Raw genomic sequence first — 16775 nt, 5'->3', positions numbered from 1 at the left:
ATGGGATCAAATGACAACAGCAACTCAAAAGATTAGATAGGAACCTTAGGAGACAGAGTTTATGTTAAGTTTATGTTATGTTCATGGGGGAGGAACAACTCAGAAAAGAAGCGTGAGAAAGGTTGTACAACTTGAATCTAATCGTGGTCACTGAAGTGTACACGTAGAAGCGGTTGGATTGGTGTATGTTTTGCTGTGTATATTCTCAACGACAACAAAATGAAAAAGAAGAAGTGTCTATTGAGATCCTTTATCCATTTTACTGAAGTTGACATTATCTGTCATGTATTCATTAGATAATGTTTTCAACAGGTTGACAGATATAAAAGAAAAAATAAATCAGTTTAATGAAGAAATTAGACAACTTGACATGGATCTAGAGGAACACCAAGGTAATAGTTCTGGTATTTTTATAATGTAGATTAACAGATGTGTAGTATGTTAGTACAGTGTTAACTGAAGCCCAAAAACTATTTAGCTGGTTTTATTATTTAATTCTTTTTGATATTACTCATTTAATTGCTAAAATACATGCCAAGTTTTATAAGTAATTAAGGCAATTATTTAAACTGATCACAAACTTGAAATAACTTGAAATTTTTGCATAATGATGAAAATGTGTTTAGTTTTGCAAGGTAGTTTTTTCTTTCTTTTTTTTTTTTTAATGAAGTAAAATGGTTTCAAGTTGTTACATATTCCTAAATTATACTTACGCAATATAACTGGTATCTGGTAGGATTGGAGGGTTGGGGTGATTATCAGATCACAAATATCACAAATAATCCAGAAACAATCAATTCCCCAGTGGGGCTCAGTAATGAAGTAGCGAGTACTGATTACCCTGATTCCCCTCACAACCCCAACTTTGCCCAGCAATGGGATTTGAAGAGCTAAGACAGGAACAGACACCTGGGGGAGCTTTAGGTCTGAACAAATGGAAGTATTGTGGTGGGGATTCCAGAATACAGTGTGTGTGTGTCTAGGGAAAAGGGTTTGGGGTAGAAGCTTGCTAACCCATTTCTTTCTAGTAAGAAAGAGAAAGATAGGTTCCCCATGGCACTTTAATCATAGTTCAACTGCAAACCAGTTAATATGCTCTTGAATTATCAAGAATTGTTTGTATATTCTTAGGAGTTAGATATGGTATTGTATACCTAGTATGGCTAAAGAAAAATCTGCAGCAGAGAAAAACAGTGTTCTAGTTCTAAAACGTTTTTTTTTTTACTTCAGTTTTAAAGATGGTATATTAGTTTTATTTACTTTTTTCTGGATTTGTGAATAATAACATTAGCTATTATTGATTTACTTGCCTGGACTGGGCACTTTGCACCCTTTGCAAAAACCTTTTGAAGCCTTGCTAAGCCCTTTTTTATGCATGTTGAGACTCAGAGAAGTTATGTAATTTAAGTAAGTGGTAAAGTCAAGATTTGAACAAAGGTCTCTGATCGTAAAGTCTTTGTTCCACTGCCTAAGCCTAAGCTTGGCTTTCTAATATGAACTGTTGCATTCGTGAAGTAGACATTTTTTTAGAAAATGCTTGTATAGTTTTATAGTTTTATTTTCATATGGCTACTAATGGCTTTAAAAGTCCCGGTGGCACAGTTGGCTGCTAACTGAAAGGTCGGTGGTTTGAACCTACTACGTACTCTGTGCGAATCTGCTTCCATAAAGGTTTGCAGTCTTGGAAACCCTGTTCTACTCTGTCTTATAGGGCCGCTATGAGTCAGAATCAACAGGATGGCAATTTTTTTTTTAATTAATTGCTTTTAATAAGGCATCTAAAGGCAGAGAAACTTTTAAGTTTCAGCTGTTAAATAAGTTAAGTAACTCAGATTTAGTTTTGTCATCAGCAAAATTAATGTAACAGTCTTTTTTCCCTAAGGTTTATGAATATTAAATGGTGTATGTGAGGAGGTAGGCATACAATAAATTAAGACTAAGGTCATGTTACTTTAGTAAGTTATTTTATTGCTTTTAACTTATATTGGTCAAGTATTCTAGATTTTCTTATTAATATCTTCAAAACTATTTTGAGAAATCTGATAATGTTCTTGATTTTAGATGCTTTGTAGGATATAGTCTAAATAATTTTCTTTTTACAAAATTTAAATTTCTAGCAACAGTCAGCTTCTTTCCAGTAAAATAACTTATTTTGGGGTAATAATTCATTATCAATTGCCAGTATTCTAAGATAAATGGAATTCTTTGAATTTTAGCTTCCATTTTACTTTTTGTTTTGTAACCTTCTTTGTCCTTCTTTATTAATATAGGGAAAAACAATATATAGCGCAACGTAATGTGGCAAAAAACTACTTTAATATGTATAAAAGATATACATTTATATATGTAATTAAATATATGTTATATATGTGTATGTACATACGAAAAAAAACCAAACCCATTTCTGTCGAGTTAATTTTGACTTATTACGACCCTGTAGGACAGAGTAGAACTGCCCCATAAGGTTTCCAGGAAGTGGCTAGTGGATTTGAACTGCCAACATTTTGGTTACCAGCCAAACGCTTAACCACTACGCTGCCAGGGCTCCAATACCAACACATTAGTGTTGTTGTCCTGCCACACTGTGATTATCCTAGATTATTGGTGCAACAGCACCTGGGCTTTTTGTTAGAAGGTTACTTGTTAGAAGGTTACGTATTAACTCAGGACTTTGTTATTTCTTGCCTGAACTATTTCAGTAGCTTCCTAACTGGTCTCCCCAACTCCAGTCTTGCCCTTCTGAGATTCATCCACCACAGTGTTGCCACAGTGACTTATGTGAAATGAAAATGAGATTCTGACTGTGTCATTTTCCACCTACCATTGGTTCCCGTGACCTGCAAGATAAAGAATTTTTGCATGGCATTCTAATCTGTCTGTAACCTGGCCCCTGCGTTTTTAGCCTCCTTTCCAACCCCTCACCATCTCTATCCTTACATTCTAATAATCTTAAACTACTTGTGATACCACACGTCACACCCTATTTACCACGTATCAAACTCTTTCATGCCTTAATCCTTTGTTCCTAATATTTTATGCCTCAGTCATTTGCTCTCTTGTCTTAAAGGTTGTTTTTCCCTATTATTTTCCAGGCTAACTTTTAAGATACCAGTTCTGGTTTGCTTTCATCTGTCATGATAACTATAACTTCCCTCCTGATCTGTTTCTGGGCTGGACTCAGTATGCCCTCTACCCTGTGTTCTCAGAGCACCCTGTGCATAGTTGTATCACTGCAGTGACCACATTATTTTACAGTTGTCTAGTTCTGTGTTTGTCTCCCCCTTTAAGCTATAAGTTCTCAAGGACATGAGGTGTGTCTTGTTCACTTTGGAGCTCATCTCATCAATACAATGCCTGGGAAAGTAAACACTCAGTAAATGTTTGTGGAGTGAACTAAATAATCCTAGATTTTAGCAAAGAAAGAATTCTAGACTGAACAAGTAGTAAAAGTTGGGCTCTAGTTCCTTCTTTGATTCCTCTAGTTCTTAGGATACACATATACACTCTTACCTAGAGAAACTTGATTGGTTGGCATAGGTTTTTTTTTTTACTTTTCTGAGGATTTCTAGCTCTAGGTACAGTTGTGTTCTCTGCTGGGTAGTAATGGTGACACTGTAGTCCAACAACTTTCTTGAGTACACCATGTTTATTCATTTTAACAAGTCTTTACAGTTAGTTTTTCAAAAGTTACATGGAATAATCATATCTCAAAGTTGACTAAATAAAATCAGTTATTTAGTTACTCTATGAAGATCTTTAGATGCTGAGTTATCAGTTTCTGTGATAGTCTGTAATAAAGCAGAAAAAATTCTACAATAAACTTAGACTTTTGACTAATTCTAAATGGGCTAGAATCTTTACTTCATCTTTATAAATGACTTTAAAAAATACAATAATTTCATAACAAAACTTTCATTATAATAAGGCATCACTACATTTTTAAACTGCTAGGGGCTTTGATTTTATCATGTTAAATATTTGCTAGACTTCACTTTATTCGATCAGGTCATTTTGTTACATGGGTTCTAAATTTGCTTAAGTTTAAACATACATACTGTTTAAAAATTGGGATTACCTCACTCAGTCCTATGTTTTAGCAGGGAAAGAAGGATTAGTTTTTGCTAATTAGAAGCAAGGAGAAATAGCTGTACTGAAAGTCAGACGGGACTTGGCTACAAACTCTGGGTTATCAGTAAAGCAGAGCAGTATTGGCAGACGCCATGCTACTTTTCAGAAAAGCCTGAATCCCTCCTGTTTTCTCCTTTCTCAGGTGAATTGCCAGCCATTGAGTACTTGCTTAATTGTTACTTTTAAAATGCTGGTTCTATATGAGCAAGGGAGAAGTAATAGAAAAATAATTGTTATTCTGGCTAGAGCAGATAACACAGACAACAGTAGCCTATATTCTCACTCAATACCGGATACTGTATTTTTTTTTTATTGTACTTTAGATGAAGTTTACAGAGCAAACTAGTTTCCCAATAAACAATTAATACACGTATTGTTTTGTGACATTCGTTGCCAACCAGATGACATGTCAACCTTCCCCACTTCTCCACCTTGAGTTCCCTATTACCAGCTTTCTTGTCCCCTCCTGCCTTCTTGTCCTTGCCCCTAGCCTAGAGTGCCATTTAGTCTTGTTTTGTTTTCTGGGCCTGTCTAATCTTTGACCGAAGGGTGAACCTCAGGCAAGACTTCATTACCGAGCCATAAGGATGTCCGGGGGCCATATTTTCAGAGTTTCTCCCGTCTCTGTTGACCAGTAAGCCTGGACTTTTTTTTTTTTTTTTTAGTTAGAATTTTGGTCTATATTTTTCTTCAGCTCTGTCCAGGACCTTCTATTGTGATCCTTGTCAGAGCAGTTGGTGGTGGTAGCTGGGCACCATCTAGATGTGTTAGACTTAGTCTGGTAGAGGCTATGGTAGTTGTGGTCCATTAGTCCTTTGGACTAATCTTTCCCTTGTGTCTTTGGTTTTCTTCATTCTCCCTTGCTCCAGATGGGGTGAGACCAGTGGAGTATCTTAGATGGCCGCTCACTAGCTTTTAAGACCCCAGACACTACTCATCAAAGTAGGGTATAGAACATTTTCTTTATAAACTGTGTTATACCAGTTGAGCTAAATTTTCCCCAGGACCATGATCCAAACAGCCCTCGGCCCAGTAATTTGGTCCCTCAGGGAGTTTGGGTGTGTCTATGGAGCTTCTGTGACCTTGCCTTGGGCAAGTTGTGCTGGCTTCCCCTGTATTGTGCATTGTCTTACCCTTCACCAAAGTTACCACTTACCTACTGTCCACTTAGTACTTTTTCCTCCCACCTTTCCCCTCCTTCATAATCATCAAAGATAGTTTCTTTTTGTGTGTAGACCTTTTCATGCATTTTTATAGTAGTGGTCTCATACAATATCTGTCCTTTTGTGATTTACTTATTTCACTTAGCATAATGTCCTCCAAATTCATCCATGTTGTGAGATGTTTCATGGATCCGTCATTATTCTTTAGTGGTGCATAATACTCCATTGTGTGTACATACCACAGTTTGTTAATGTATTCATCCGTTGATGGGCACTTAGGTTGTTTCCATCTTTTTGCTATTGTGAGTAATGCTGCAATGAACATGGCTGTGCATATGTCAATTCGGGTCACGGCTCTTATTTCTTTAGGGTATGTACCTAGGAGTGGGATTGCTGGGTCATATGGTATTTCTATTTCTAGGTTTTTAAGGAAGTGTCATACTGTTCTCCATAGTGGCTATACCATTTTACATTCCTACTAGCAATGTATAAGTTCCAGTCTCCCCACAACCTCGTCAACATTTGTTTTTTTCTGTTTTTTTGATTAGTGCCAGTATTGCTGGGGTGAGATTGTATCTCATTGTGGCCTTGATTTGCATTTCTCTAATGGCTAAAACCCTGGTGGTGTAGTACTTAAGAGCTACAGCTGCTAACCAAGAGATCAGCAGTTCGAATCTACCAGGCATTTCTTGGAAACCATATGGGGCAGTTCTACTCTGTCCTATAGGGTTGTTATGAGTTAAAATTGACTCAATGGCAACGGGTTTGATTTTAATGGCTCATGATCATGAGCATTTTTTAATAAGTTTGTTAGCTGCTTGAATGTCTTCTTTGGTGAAGTGTCTTTTCATATCCTTTGCCCAGTTTTTAACTGGATTGTTTGTCTTTTTATTGTTGAGGTATTTTTACAATTTTGATTGATTCTGCCAAGTTTCTTTGCAGAAAAGGTTGTGCCATTTTTATACAACCAATAACAATGTGTGAAAGTGCTTCCTCACCAATGCTAGCTACTATAAAAGTTTTTAGTTTTTGTTGGTCAAGCTAATATTCACAGATCTCTGCCAATTCTAAAATTATGTATATATTTGCAAAGGCCTGAATTAGTAGTACTACCATTATCCACAAGGTGGGGCTGATTTTCTTGAAGTCTACATTCACAGACTAGGATTGAGGAATACAGTTAACAAAGTATTAAGACTGTTCACAGTCATCTATCTCCCCAAGTGTGACTTTTGGGAGTTATTACTCACTAAAATTTATTTCTTTTTTCATGGAGTCCAATACCTTCCCAAAGATTGACTAGATTGTAAAACAGAATACCATGCAGTTATTAATACAGCATATCACAGATATGTAAACAACTAACTGCTAAAATGGGATAAATATATATTATAATAGAATTATACATAAAGTGCTGTAGAAACATTGGAAATGTTTTACTGTTCAAAACTCTAAATGAATTCGTGGCAACTTATTCCATAATTTATATGCTTCTATCAGGAGTAATTATCAGGAGTAATAGAATATAAAACAATACTTTTCTTGGATGGTCTGTAGGATATTTTATCATGTTCAGAATTCCCAAGCCTAGATTAGAAACTTTTCTGCTTTTATTACAACAGGTAAAATAGAATTAAAAGAGGCAGAAGAGCGTTAGCTTAACTAGTAAAAATTGTCTTGAGCATTAAGGTCTTTTAAGAACTATATGGGATCAAAGTGACAACAGCATCTCTAAAGATTAGGTAAGAATCTTAGGAGGCAGTGAGTTTATGTTAGTGGGGGAGGAACAACTCAGAGAAGGAGGGGGAGAATGGTTCCACAACCTAAAGAATGTAAACAGTTTCACCAAATTGTACATGTAGAAATGGTTGAACTGGTGTATGTTTTACTGTCTATATTTTCAACAACAACAAATTAAATTTTAAAAAAAGAACCCCAATACTTCATACCAAAAAAAAAAAAAAAAAACCAGGTTCTGTAACCAGAATGCCTGGTTTCAAAGTCTGGCTGTGCTGTTTTACTGGCTATTCATTCTTGGACATGTTACCTAAACTTTTTGTACCTCAAAACCTTTAAATGGAGGTTACAGTACTACTTACCTATTAGGGTTTATTCTGAGAATTTAATAAATGCACACAATACATACATAAAACAACAGTGCTCAGTTTAAAAAAGTGTACTCAGTAAATGTTAGCTATTAGCTGCTATTACTAATGCTATTAATTTATAAACCACAGCTTGAATAACTTGCCTGGAGATTTTCCAAAACATGTTTTAGGAAGTATTTGCCCAATTAGTATCTTTCCAGGATATACAAAATAGTCTGTTCAATATCAACGTGGTATATCTTCCTGGTATCTGAGATTTCAAATGACATCTATCCATTGCTGTTTTCCGGTTTGTCAATACACATCAAATGAAGAAAAATGAATCGCTGCTTATTGTTCAGTTTGGAAATTGGTTCAAGTACACTTTAAATCTTTCACTAGAACAATGGTATTATTTCTGTACCAGGGTCATCAGTGTCATCTGGGACCTTGTTAGAAATGCAGATTCTTCAGCTTCACCTAGACCTATTGAATTTTTTTTTTTAATTGAGTTTTCGGTGAAAGTTTACACAGTTAGGTTCGCATTTGACAATTTCCACACAAATTGTTCACTGACATTAGTTATATTTATCACAATTTATCTGTATTCTCTTTAATTGTATCTATACCCATCCATATGTGCTCAAACACTCGTTTTTACTCTGTGCTGTGCTAGGTACATCCACATCCGGTGCAGCTTTTCTCATCACCAAAAATAACTAGTCTCTATGGTCTAAAGCGTACTTTCCCGTTTACCCCCTCCTCTCCCTGGGCACTACCAATGCACATTGGTCTCTATATATTTATCTGTTTTTTTTTTTTTTTTTCTTTTAAAAGAGCGATCATACACTATTTGCCCTTATATGCTTGACTTATGTCACTTAGCACTCCAGGTCCATCCATTTTATGTTTCACAGACTCATCATTGTTCTTTCTAGTTGCAGTGTATTCCATTGTATATATACACCAGAATTTGTTTATCTATTCATCTGTTGATTGACACTTCAGTTCTTTCCATTTTTTGCTATTGTGAATAAAGCTGCCATCTTGTTGTTGTTAGGTGCTGATTGATAGTGACTCTATGTACAACAGAACGAAACACTGCCCGGTTCTGCACCATCCTAACAAGCATTGCTATGTTTGAGCCCATTGTTGCAGTCACTGTGTCAGTCCATCTTGTTGAGGGTCTTCCTCTTTTTCACTGACCCTCTACTTTACCAAGCATGATGTCCTTCTCCAGGGACTGGTCCCTTCTGATAACATGTCCAAAGTATGTGAAACAAAATCTTGCCATCCTTGCTTCTAATGAGCATTCTGACTGTACTTCCTCCAAGACAGATTTGTTCGTTCTTCTGGCAGTCCGTGGTATATTCAGTATTCTTTGCCACCACTATAATTCAAAGGCATCAATTCTTCAGTCTTCCTTATTCACTGTCCAAATTTCACATGCATATGAGGCGATTGAAAACACCAAAGCTACAATAGGAGTGCATATATCTGTTCATGTCAGTACCTTTAGGTGTGTAGGGTATATCCTTATGAGTGGGATTGCTGGATCAAAAGGTAGCTCTATTTCTAGTTTCTTTTTTTTTTTTTTTTAGGAAATGCCATACCATTTTCCATAGTGGTGTACCTTTTTTTTTTTTTTTTTGTACCATTTTACATTCTTACCAGCAGTGGATAAGGGCTCCATCTTAGTCAGTGTGAGATGGTATCTCATTGTACTTTTGATTTGTATCTCTCTAATGGCTAATTGGAAACACTGGGGCCATAGTGGTTAAGAACTACAGCTGCTAACCAAAAGGTCAGCAGTTCAAATCTACCAGGCAGTCCTTGGAAACCATGTGGGGCAGTTCTGCTCTGTCCTATAGGGTCGCTATGAGTTGGAATCGACTCAATGGCAACAGATTTGGTTTTCTGGTTTTAATGTGATCATCTTTTCATGTGCCTGTTGACTGCTTCTTTGGTGAAGGTTCTGTTCGTGTCCTTTGCCATTTTATAATTGGGTTTTTGTCTTTTTGTTGTTGCATTGTTGAAGTTTTTAAAATAAATTTTAAGAGATAAACCCTTATCTGATATGTCATTTCTGAAGATTTTTCCCAGTCTGTAGGTTTTCCTTTTTACTCTTTTGATGAGCATAAGTTTTTAATTTTTATGACGTTCCATTTATCAGTTTTGCCTTCTTCTATTTGTATATTTATTGTAATGTTTATTATCCTAGTTTAATAAAGGATTGGGTACCATAGTTTTCTCCATCTTTTTTCTTCCAGGAGTGTTATGGCTTTATGTTTAACATTTAGGTCTTTGATTCATTTTGCGTTAGTTTTTGTGTATGGTGTGAGATATGGGTCTTGTTTCCATTTTCTGCAGGTGGGCATACATTTTTGCCAGCACCATTTATTTATTTTTCCTAGCTATTTTTTTCTATTGTGCCTTAGATGAAGGTTTTACAGAACAAATTAGTTTCTCATTAAACAATTAATATTGTTTTGTGACATTGGTTGCCCACCCGACATGTCAACACTCTCAACCTTGGGTTCCCTATTACCAGCTTTTCTGTCCCCTCCTGCCTTCTTGTCCTTGTCCCTGGGCTAGTGTGCCCATTTAGTCTCATTTTGTTTTATGGGCCTGTTTAATCTTTGGCTGAAGGGTGAACCTCAGGTATGACATCAGTGCTTAGTTGAAAGGGTGTCTGGGGGCCATACTCTCAGGGCTTCTCTGGTCTCTGTCAGACCAGTAAGTCTGGTCTTTTTTTGTGTGTGAGTTAGAATTTTGTTCTACATTTTTCTCCAGCTCTGTTCAGGACCCTCTATTGTAATCCCTGTCGGAGCAGTCAGTGGTGGTAGCCTGCCACCATCTGGTTTTGCTGGACTCAGTCTGGTGGAAGTTGTGGTAGTTGTGGTCCATTAGTCCTTTACACTAACTGTTCCCTCGTGCCTTTGGTTTTCTTCATTCTCCCTTGCTCCAGGTGAGACCAGTGGAGTATCTTAGATGGCTGCTCACAAGCTTTTAAGACCCCAGACACTACTCACCTAAGTATGAGGTAGAACATTTTCTTTCTACACTATGTTATGCCAGTTGAGCTAGACTTGTGCCCCGAGACCACGATCCCCGCAGCCCTCAGCCCAGTAATTTGGTCCCTCAGGGAGTTTGGGTGTGTCTGTGAAGCTCCCATGGCCTTGCCTTGGTCAAGTTGTGCTGACTTCCCCAACATTGTGTACTGTCTTACCCTTTATCAAAGTTACCATTTATCTATTGTCTAGTGTCTTTTCCTCCCACCCCTCCCCTCCCTCGTAACCATCGAAGATTGTTTCTTTTTGCATATAAACCTTTTCATGAGTTTTTACAATAGTGGTCTCATAAAATATTTGTCCTTTTGTCATTGACTCAGCATAATACCCTCCAGATTCATCCATGTTGTGAGATGTTTTGCAGATTTATCGTTTTTCTTTATTGTTGCATAGCGTTCCACTGTGTGTATGTACCGTAGTTTGTTTATCCATTCATCTGTTGATGGGCACTTAGCTTGTTTCCACCTTTCTGTTATTGTGAATAATACCTGCACTGTTTATTAAGGAGACTGTCTCTGCCCCACTGAATGGACTTTAACCCCTTGTCAAAAATCAGTTGTGCATAGATGTTTGGGTATAGTTCTGGGTTCTTAATTCTACTCCACTTGTCTATGTTCCTATCATTGAACCAACACCAGGATGTTTTGACTATAGTAGCTGTATAGTGTGTTTTGATATCAGGGAGTGTGAAGTCTCCTGCTTGCTTCCTTTTCTTCAATATTGCTTTGGATATTTGGAGTTTCTTTTCTTTCCATATGAAGTTGGTCATTAATTTCTTCCTTTCAGTAAAGAATGTTGTTGGGATTTGTATTGAGATTTGCATTGTATCTGTATATTGCCTTAGGTAGCACTGACATTTTCAGTATATTAAATCTTCTAGTCCATGAGCCTGGTATGTCTTTCCATTTTTTGTAGGTCTCTTTTAGTCTCTTGTAGTAGTGTTTTATAATTCTCATTGTACAAGTCTTTTATGTCCATGGTTAGGTTAATTCCTAGGTATTTTATTGATTTGGGGGCTATTGTAAATAGCACTTTTTTTTTTTTTTTCTTTTTTGGAGTAGTCTTTGTTAATGTAGAGGAACTCAACTGATTTTTGTGCGTTAATCTTGTAACTGAAAGGTTGCTAAATTCTTTTATTAGTTCCAGCAATTTTTTTGTGGAATCTTTAGGGTCTTCTATGTATAGGATCATGTCATCTGCAAATAGAGGTAATTTTACTTCTTTCTTTTTTATTTTGATACCTTTTATTTCTCTTTCTTGTCTTATTACTTTGGCTAGGACTTCTAGTACAGTGTCAAATAAGAGTGGTGATAATGGGCATCCTTGGCTTGTTCACGTTCTCAGAGGGAGGACTCTCAGCCTTTCTCCACTGAGTATAATGTTGGCTGTTGGTTTTGCATATATGCCCTTAATTATCTTGAGAAATTTCCCTTCTATTCATATTTTTCTGAGAGTTTTTATCAGGAAAGTGTGTTGAATTTTATCAAATGCCTTTTCTGCATTGATTGATATGATTGTATGATTCTTTTCCTTTGTTTTATTTATGTGGTGGATTACATTGATTGATCTTCTGATGTTGAATCATGCTTATAATCCTTGTATGAATCCCACTTGATCATAGTGTATGACTTTTTTTCATATTTTGGTGAAGTCTGTTGGCTAGAATTTTGTTGAAAATTTTTGCATCTGTGTTCAGAAGGGATATTGATCTGTAATTTTCCTTTTTTTTTTGTAATGATATTTTTGCCTGGTTTAGGTATGAGGGTTACGCTGGCTTCATAGAAAGAGTTTAGCAGTGTTCCTCCCTCTTCCTTGTTTTCGAGGAGGTTGAGTAAGATTGGTGTCTACTCTTCTCTGAATGTTTGTTAGAATTCTCCAGTGTAGCCATCTGGTTGTGTTTCTTTTTCTTCTTCTTCTTCTTTTTTTTTTTTTGGTAGTTTTTTGAGGATATCTTCATTCTCTTTTGTGGTGGGTCTGTTTAAATTTTCTACCTCTGTTTGTGTTAGTTTGGGTAGGTAGTGTGTTTTTAAGAATTTGTCAATTTCATCTAGGTTTACAAATTTGTTGGAGCGTAATTTTTCATAGTAACCTGTTATGATCTTCTTTATCTGTGTCGGTTCGATTAAATGTCACCAATTTCATCTCTTGGTTATTTGCTTCTTCTGGTTTTTTCCTTTCGTCAGTCTAGCCAGTGGTTTGTCTGTTTTACTGATCCTTTCAAAGAAACAATGTCTGCTTTTGTTAGTTGTTTCAGTTGTTTTTCAGTTTTCAATTTTGTTTATTTCTCCCCCAATTGTTATTATTTCCTTTTTTTCTGGTAGCATTTGACTTCTTCTGTTCTTACTTTTCTATTTGTTCAAGTTGTCTGTTTAAGTTAGCAATATTGGATCTTCTTTTTTAATGTAGGCATTCATTGCTATAAATTTCCCTCTGAGAACTGCCTTTGCTATCCATGTTCCAACGGTTTTGATATGTTGTATTTTCATTTTCGTTTGATTCTAAGAATTTTTTCATTTCATTTTTTATTTCTTGTATGACCCAGTAGCTTTTCAGTACTGTATTATTTAGTTCCCATGTAGATTTTTTTTTCCCTTTGTTTATTCTGTTGTTGATTTCCAGCTTCATACCATTAGGGTCAGAGAAGATGCTTTGTATGATTTCAGTCTTCTTAAATTTATTGAGACTTGTTTTGTGACCTAGCTTATGGTCTATTCTGGAAAATGATCCATGTGCACTGGAGAAAAATGTGTATTGTTCTGATGTTGGATAGAGGTTCCATATATGTCCATTAGGCCTAGTTGGCTTATGGTTTTATTTATGTTCTCAGTGTTCTTAGCGATTTTCTTTTTAGACGTTATGTCTACATTTGAAAGTGGTGTGTTGAAATCCCCTACTATTACTGTGGTATTATCTATGTCTTCTTTCATGTTAGTCAGAATTTATTTCATAACTTTGGTGCATTGATATTTGGATTGTTAAGTCTTCTCACCTGAGTTAACCATTTTATTATTATGTCATGCCCTCCTTTATTTCTTGTAACAGATTTTGAATTAAAGTCCATTTTTCTGTTATTAGTATGGCCACCTCTACACTTTTTTGTCTACTGGTTGCATGGAATATTTTTCTCCATCCTTTTATTTTTAGTCTATTTGTGTCCTTACATCTAAGATGTGTTTCTTGAAGACAGCAGAAGGATGGATCATGTTGTTTCATCTATTCCACCACTCTCTGCCTTTTGCATGGGGGGTTTAGACCATGTACACTGATTATTACTGAAAACGAAGTGTCTATCTCACCCATTTTGCTATTTGTTTTATGAGTGTTCCGTATCTTCTTTGCTTTATTATTCTGATTTTGCTGTTTTTGTTTGGATGTTTTGTGATGAGCCTTTTTGTTAAGTTTCTTCTTTTCTTCTGAATGTTTTTTCTTGGTGATTTCTTAGTGGTTACCACATATGTTACATTACACCACTTACAGTTACTACAATATTTAAGATATAAACAGCAGTTAACATACAGCTTCAACATGATAAATTTATTCCTGATAAACTCCTCCCTCCCCCATTTCTGTTTGTGTTTCTCCATTAGCATCAATATATAACCTATATTTGTTATGTTTAGTTCATGTATATTTCTTTTTTTTTTAATTTTATTGGGCTTTAAGGGAAAATTTATAATGCAAATTAGTTTCTCATTCAAAAATTTATACACAAATTGTTTTGTAACATTGGTTGTAATCCCTGCAATGTGTCAACACTCTCCCCCTTTCCCTTTACACCCTGGATTTCCTGCATCCATTTATCCAGTTTTCCTGACCCTTACTGGCTTCTCGTCTTTGCTTTTGGGTAGGTGTTGTCCTTTTTGGCCTCGTATACTTGGTTGAACTAAGAAGCACGTTTCTCACATGTTTTTTTGGTTTTATAGGCCCATCTAATCTTTGGCTGAAAGGTAGACTTCAGAGGTGGCTTCAGTTCTGAGTTAGCAGGGTGTCCAGGGGCTGTATTCTTAGGAGTTTCTCTAGTCTCTGACAAACCAGTAAATCTGGTCGTTTGTTTTTTCGTGAATTTGAATTTTGATCTACATTTTTCTTCTGCCCTGTCCGGGCCCCGTCAGAGCCATCGGTGGTGGTAGCCAGGTACCATCTAGTTCTTCTGGTCTCAGGCTCTTGGAAGCTGTGGTTCATGTGGTCTGTTAGTCCTTTGGACTAATATTTTCCTTGTGTCTTTGGTTTTCTTCATTCCTCTTTTCTCTGGACAGGATAAGACCAATAGGTTTATATTAGATGGCCATTCACAAGCTTTTAAGACTCCAGATGCTAATAACCAAAGTTAGATGCAGAACATTTTCGTTTTGTACTGTGTTATGGAAGTTGACCTAGATGTCCCCTGAGACCATGGTCCCTAGTCCTCAGCCCAGCACCTCGGTTCCTCAGGGTGTTTGGATGTGTCTATGAAGTTTCTATGACTTTGCCTTGGTCACGTTGTGTTGACTTCTCCTATAATGTGCACTGTCTTTCCCTTTGCCAAAGTTACCGCTTACCTACATCTAGTTAGTTTTCCCCTCCCCATCCTTCCTCTCTGTGGTAACCATCAAAGATTTTTCCTTCTGTGTGTAAATCTTTTCTTGAATTTTTATAATAGTGGTCTCATACAGTATTTGTCTTTTTGTGATTGACTTATTTCACTCAGCATTATGCCCTCTAGTTTCATGCATGTTGTGAGAATCTTCACATATTTATCATTCTTTATTGTTGCATAGTATTTCAGTGTGTGTGTACCATAATTTGTTTATGCATTCATTCATTGATGGGCATCTAGGTTGTTTCCATCTTTTTGCTATTGTGAGTAATGTTGCGATGAACATGGGTGTGCATGTATCCATTTGTGTGATGGCTCTCATTTCTCTAGGTTATAATCCCAGGAGTGGGATTGCTAGATTGTATGGTATTTCTATTTCTAGCTTTTTAAGGAGACACCAGATCGTTTTCCATAGTGGTTGTACTATTCTACATTCCCACCTACAGTACGTAAGAGTTCCAATCTCCCTGCTACCTCTTAAACATTCATTATTTTCTGTTTTTTTTTTTTTTTTTTTATTAGTGCCAGTAGTGTCATGCTGAGATGGTATCTCATTGTAGTTTTGATTTGCATTTCTCTAGTGGCTAATGACTCATAGCGACCCTATAGGACAGAGTAGAACTGCCCCATAGAGTTTCCAAGGAGTGCCTGGTGAATTCAAACTGCTGACCTTGTGGTTAGCAGCCATAGATCTTAACCACTACACCACCAGGGTTTCTAATGGCTAATGATCATTATGTTTCTGTTAGCTGCCTGAATGTCTTCTTTGATGAAGGGTCTGTTCAAATCCTTTGCCCATTTTTTAATTGGATTGTTTGTCTTTTTGTTGTTGAGGTGTTGAAGTGTTCTATAGATTTTAGAATTATACCCTTGTTAGATAAGTCATAGCCAAAATTTTTCCCCAGTCTGTAGGTTCTCTTTTTACTCTTTTGGTGAAGTCTTTTGATGAGCATAAGTGTTTAATTTTTAAGAGCTCCCAGTTATCTAGTTTATTTTCTAGTGTTTCTACATTGTTAGTTATGGTTTGTAATCTATTTTTGCCATGTATTAGGACCCCTAACAGTGTTCCTATTTTTTCTTCCTTGATTTTTATTGTTTTAGGTTTTATATTTGGGTCTTTGATCCATTTTGAATTAGTTTTTGTGTATGCTGTGAGGTATTGGTCCTGTTTCATTTTTTTATAGATGGACATCCACTTTTGCCCACATCAAGTTAAAAAGACGGTCTTTTCCCCCATTTAATGGTCTTTGTTCCTTTATCAAAGATCAGCTGACCATAGGTGGATGGATTTATGTCTGGGTTCTCAATTCAGTTTCATTGGTCTATGTGTCTGTCATTGTATCAGTGCCAGACTCTTTTGACTATCGTGGCTGTATAGTAGGTTCTGAGATCAGGTAGTGTGAGGCCTCCTACTTTGTTCTTTTCTTCAGTAATGCTTTGCTTATCCAGGGCCCATTTCCTTTCCATATAAAGCTGGTGATTAGTTTTTCCAGGTTGTTAAACAATGTTGTTGATATTTGGACCAGGATTGCATTGTATCTGTAGATCACTTTGGAATTGACATTTTCACAATATTGAGTCTCCCTGTCCATGAGCATGTTATGCTTTTCATTTATGTAGGTCTCTTTTGGTTTCTTACAATAGGGTTTTGTGGTTTTCTTTGCATAGGTCTTTTACGTCCCTGGTTAGATTTATTCCTAAGTATTTTATCTTTTTAGGGGCTATTATAAATGGTATTGTCTTCTTGATT

At 36.3% G+C, this 16775-nt stretch overlaps 1 protein-coding gene across 4 annotated transcripts in view; it reads left to right on the top strand.

Moving 5' to 3' along the window:
- The window catches only part of IFT74 (intraflagellar transport 74), an 85832-nt gene that overhangs the window by 51360 nt on the left and 17697 nt on the right, over window positions 1–16775 (top strand). For all 4 annotated transcript variants that reach the window (XM_064291822.1, XM_064291819.1, XM_064291820.1 and 1 more), the window contains one exon: window positions 313–392. In XM_064291822.1, the coding sequence (XP_064147892.1) occupies window positions 313–392 (80 nt within the window). The remainder of the gene's footprint in view (window positions 1–312; window positions 393–16775) is intronic.

This window comes from Loxodonta africana, chromosome 9 (assembly GCF_030014295.1).
Source record: "Loxodonta africana isolate mLoxAfr1 chromosome 9, mLoxAfr1.hap2, whole genome shotgun sequence".
Classification (NCBI taxonomy): Eukaryota; Metazoa; Chordata; class Mammalia; order Proboscidea; family Elephantidae; genus Loxodonta; species Loxodonta africana.
Note: the sequence above shows the minus strand (reverse complement) of the source record. Positions and strands in the feature narration are given on the sequence as shown.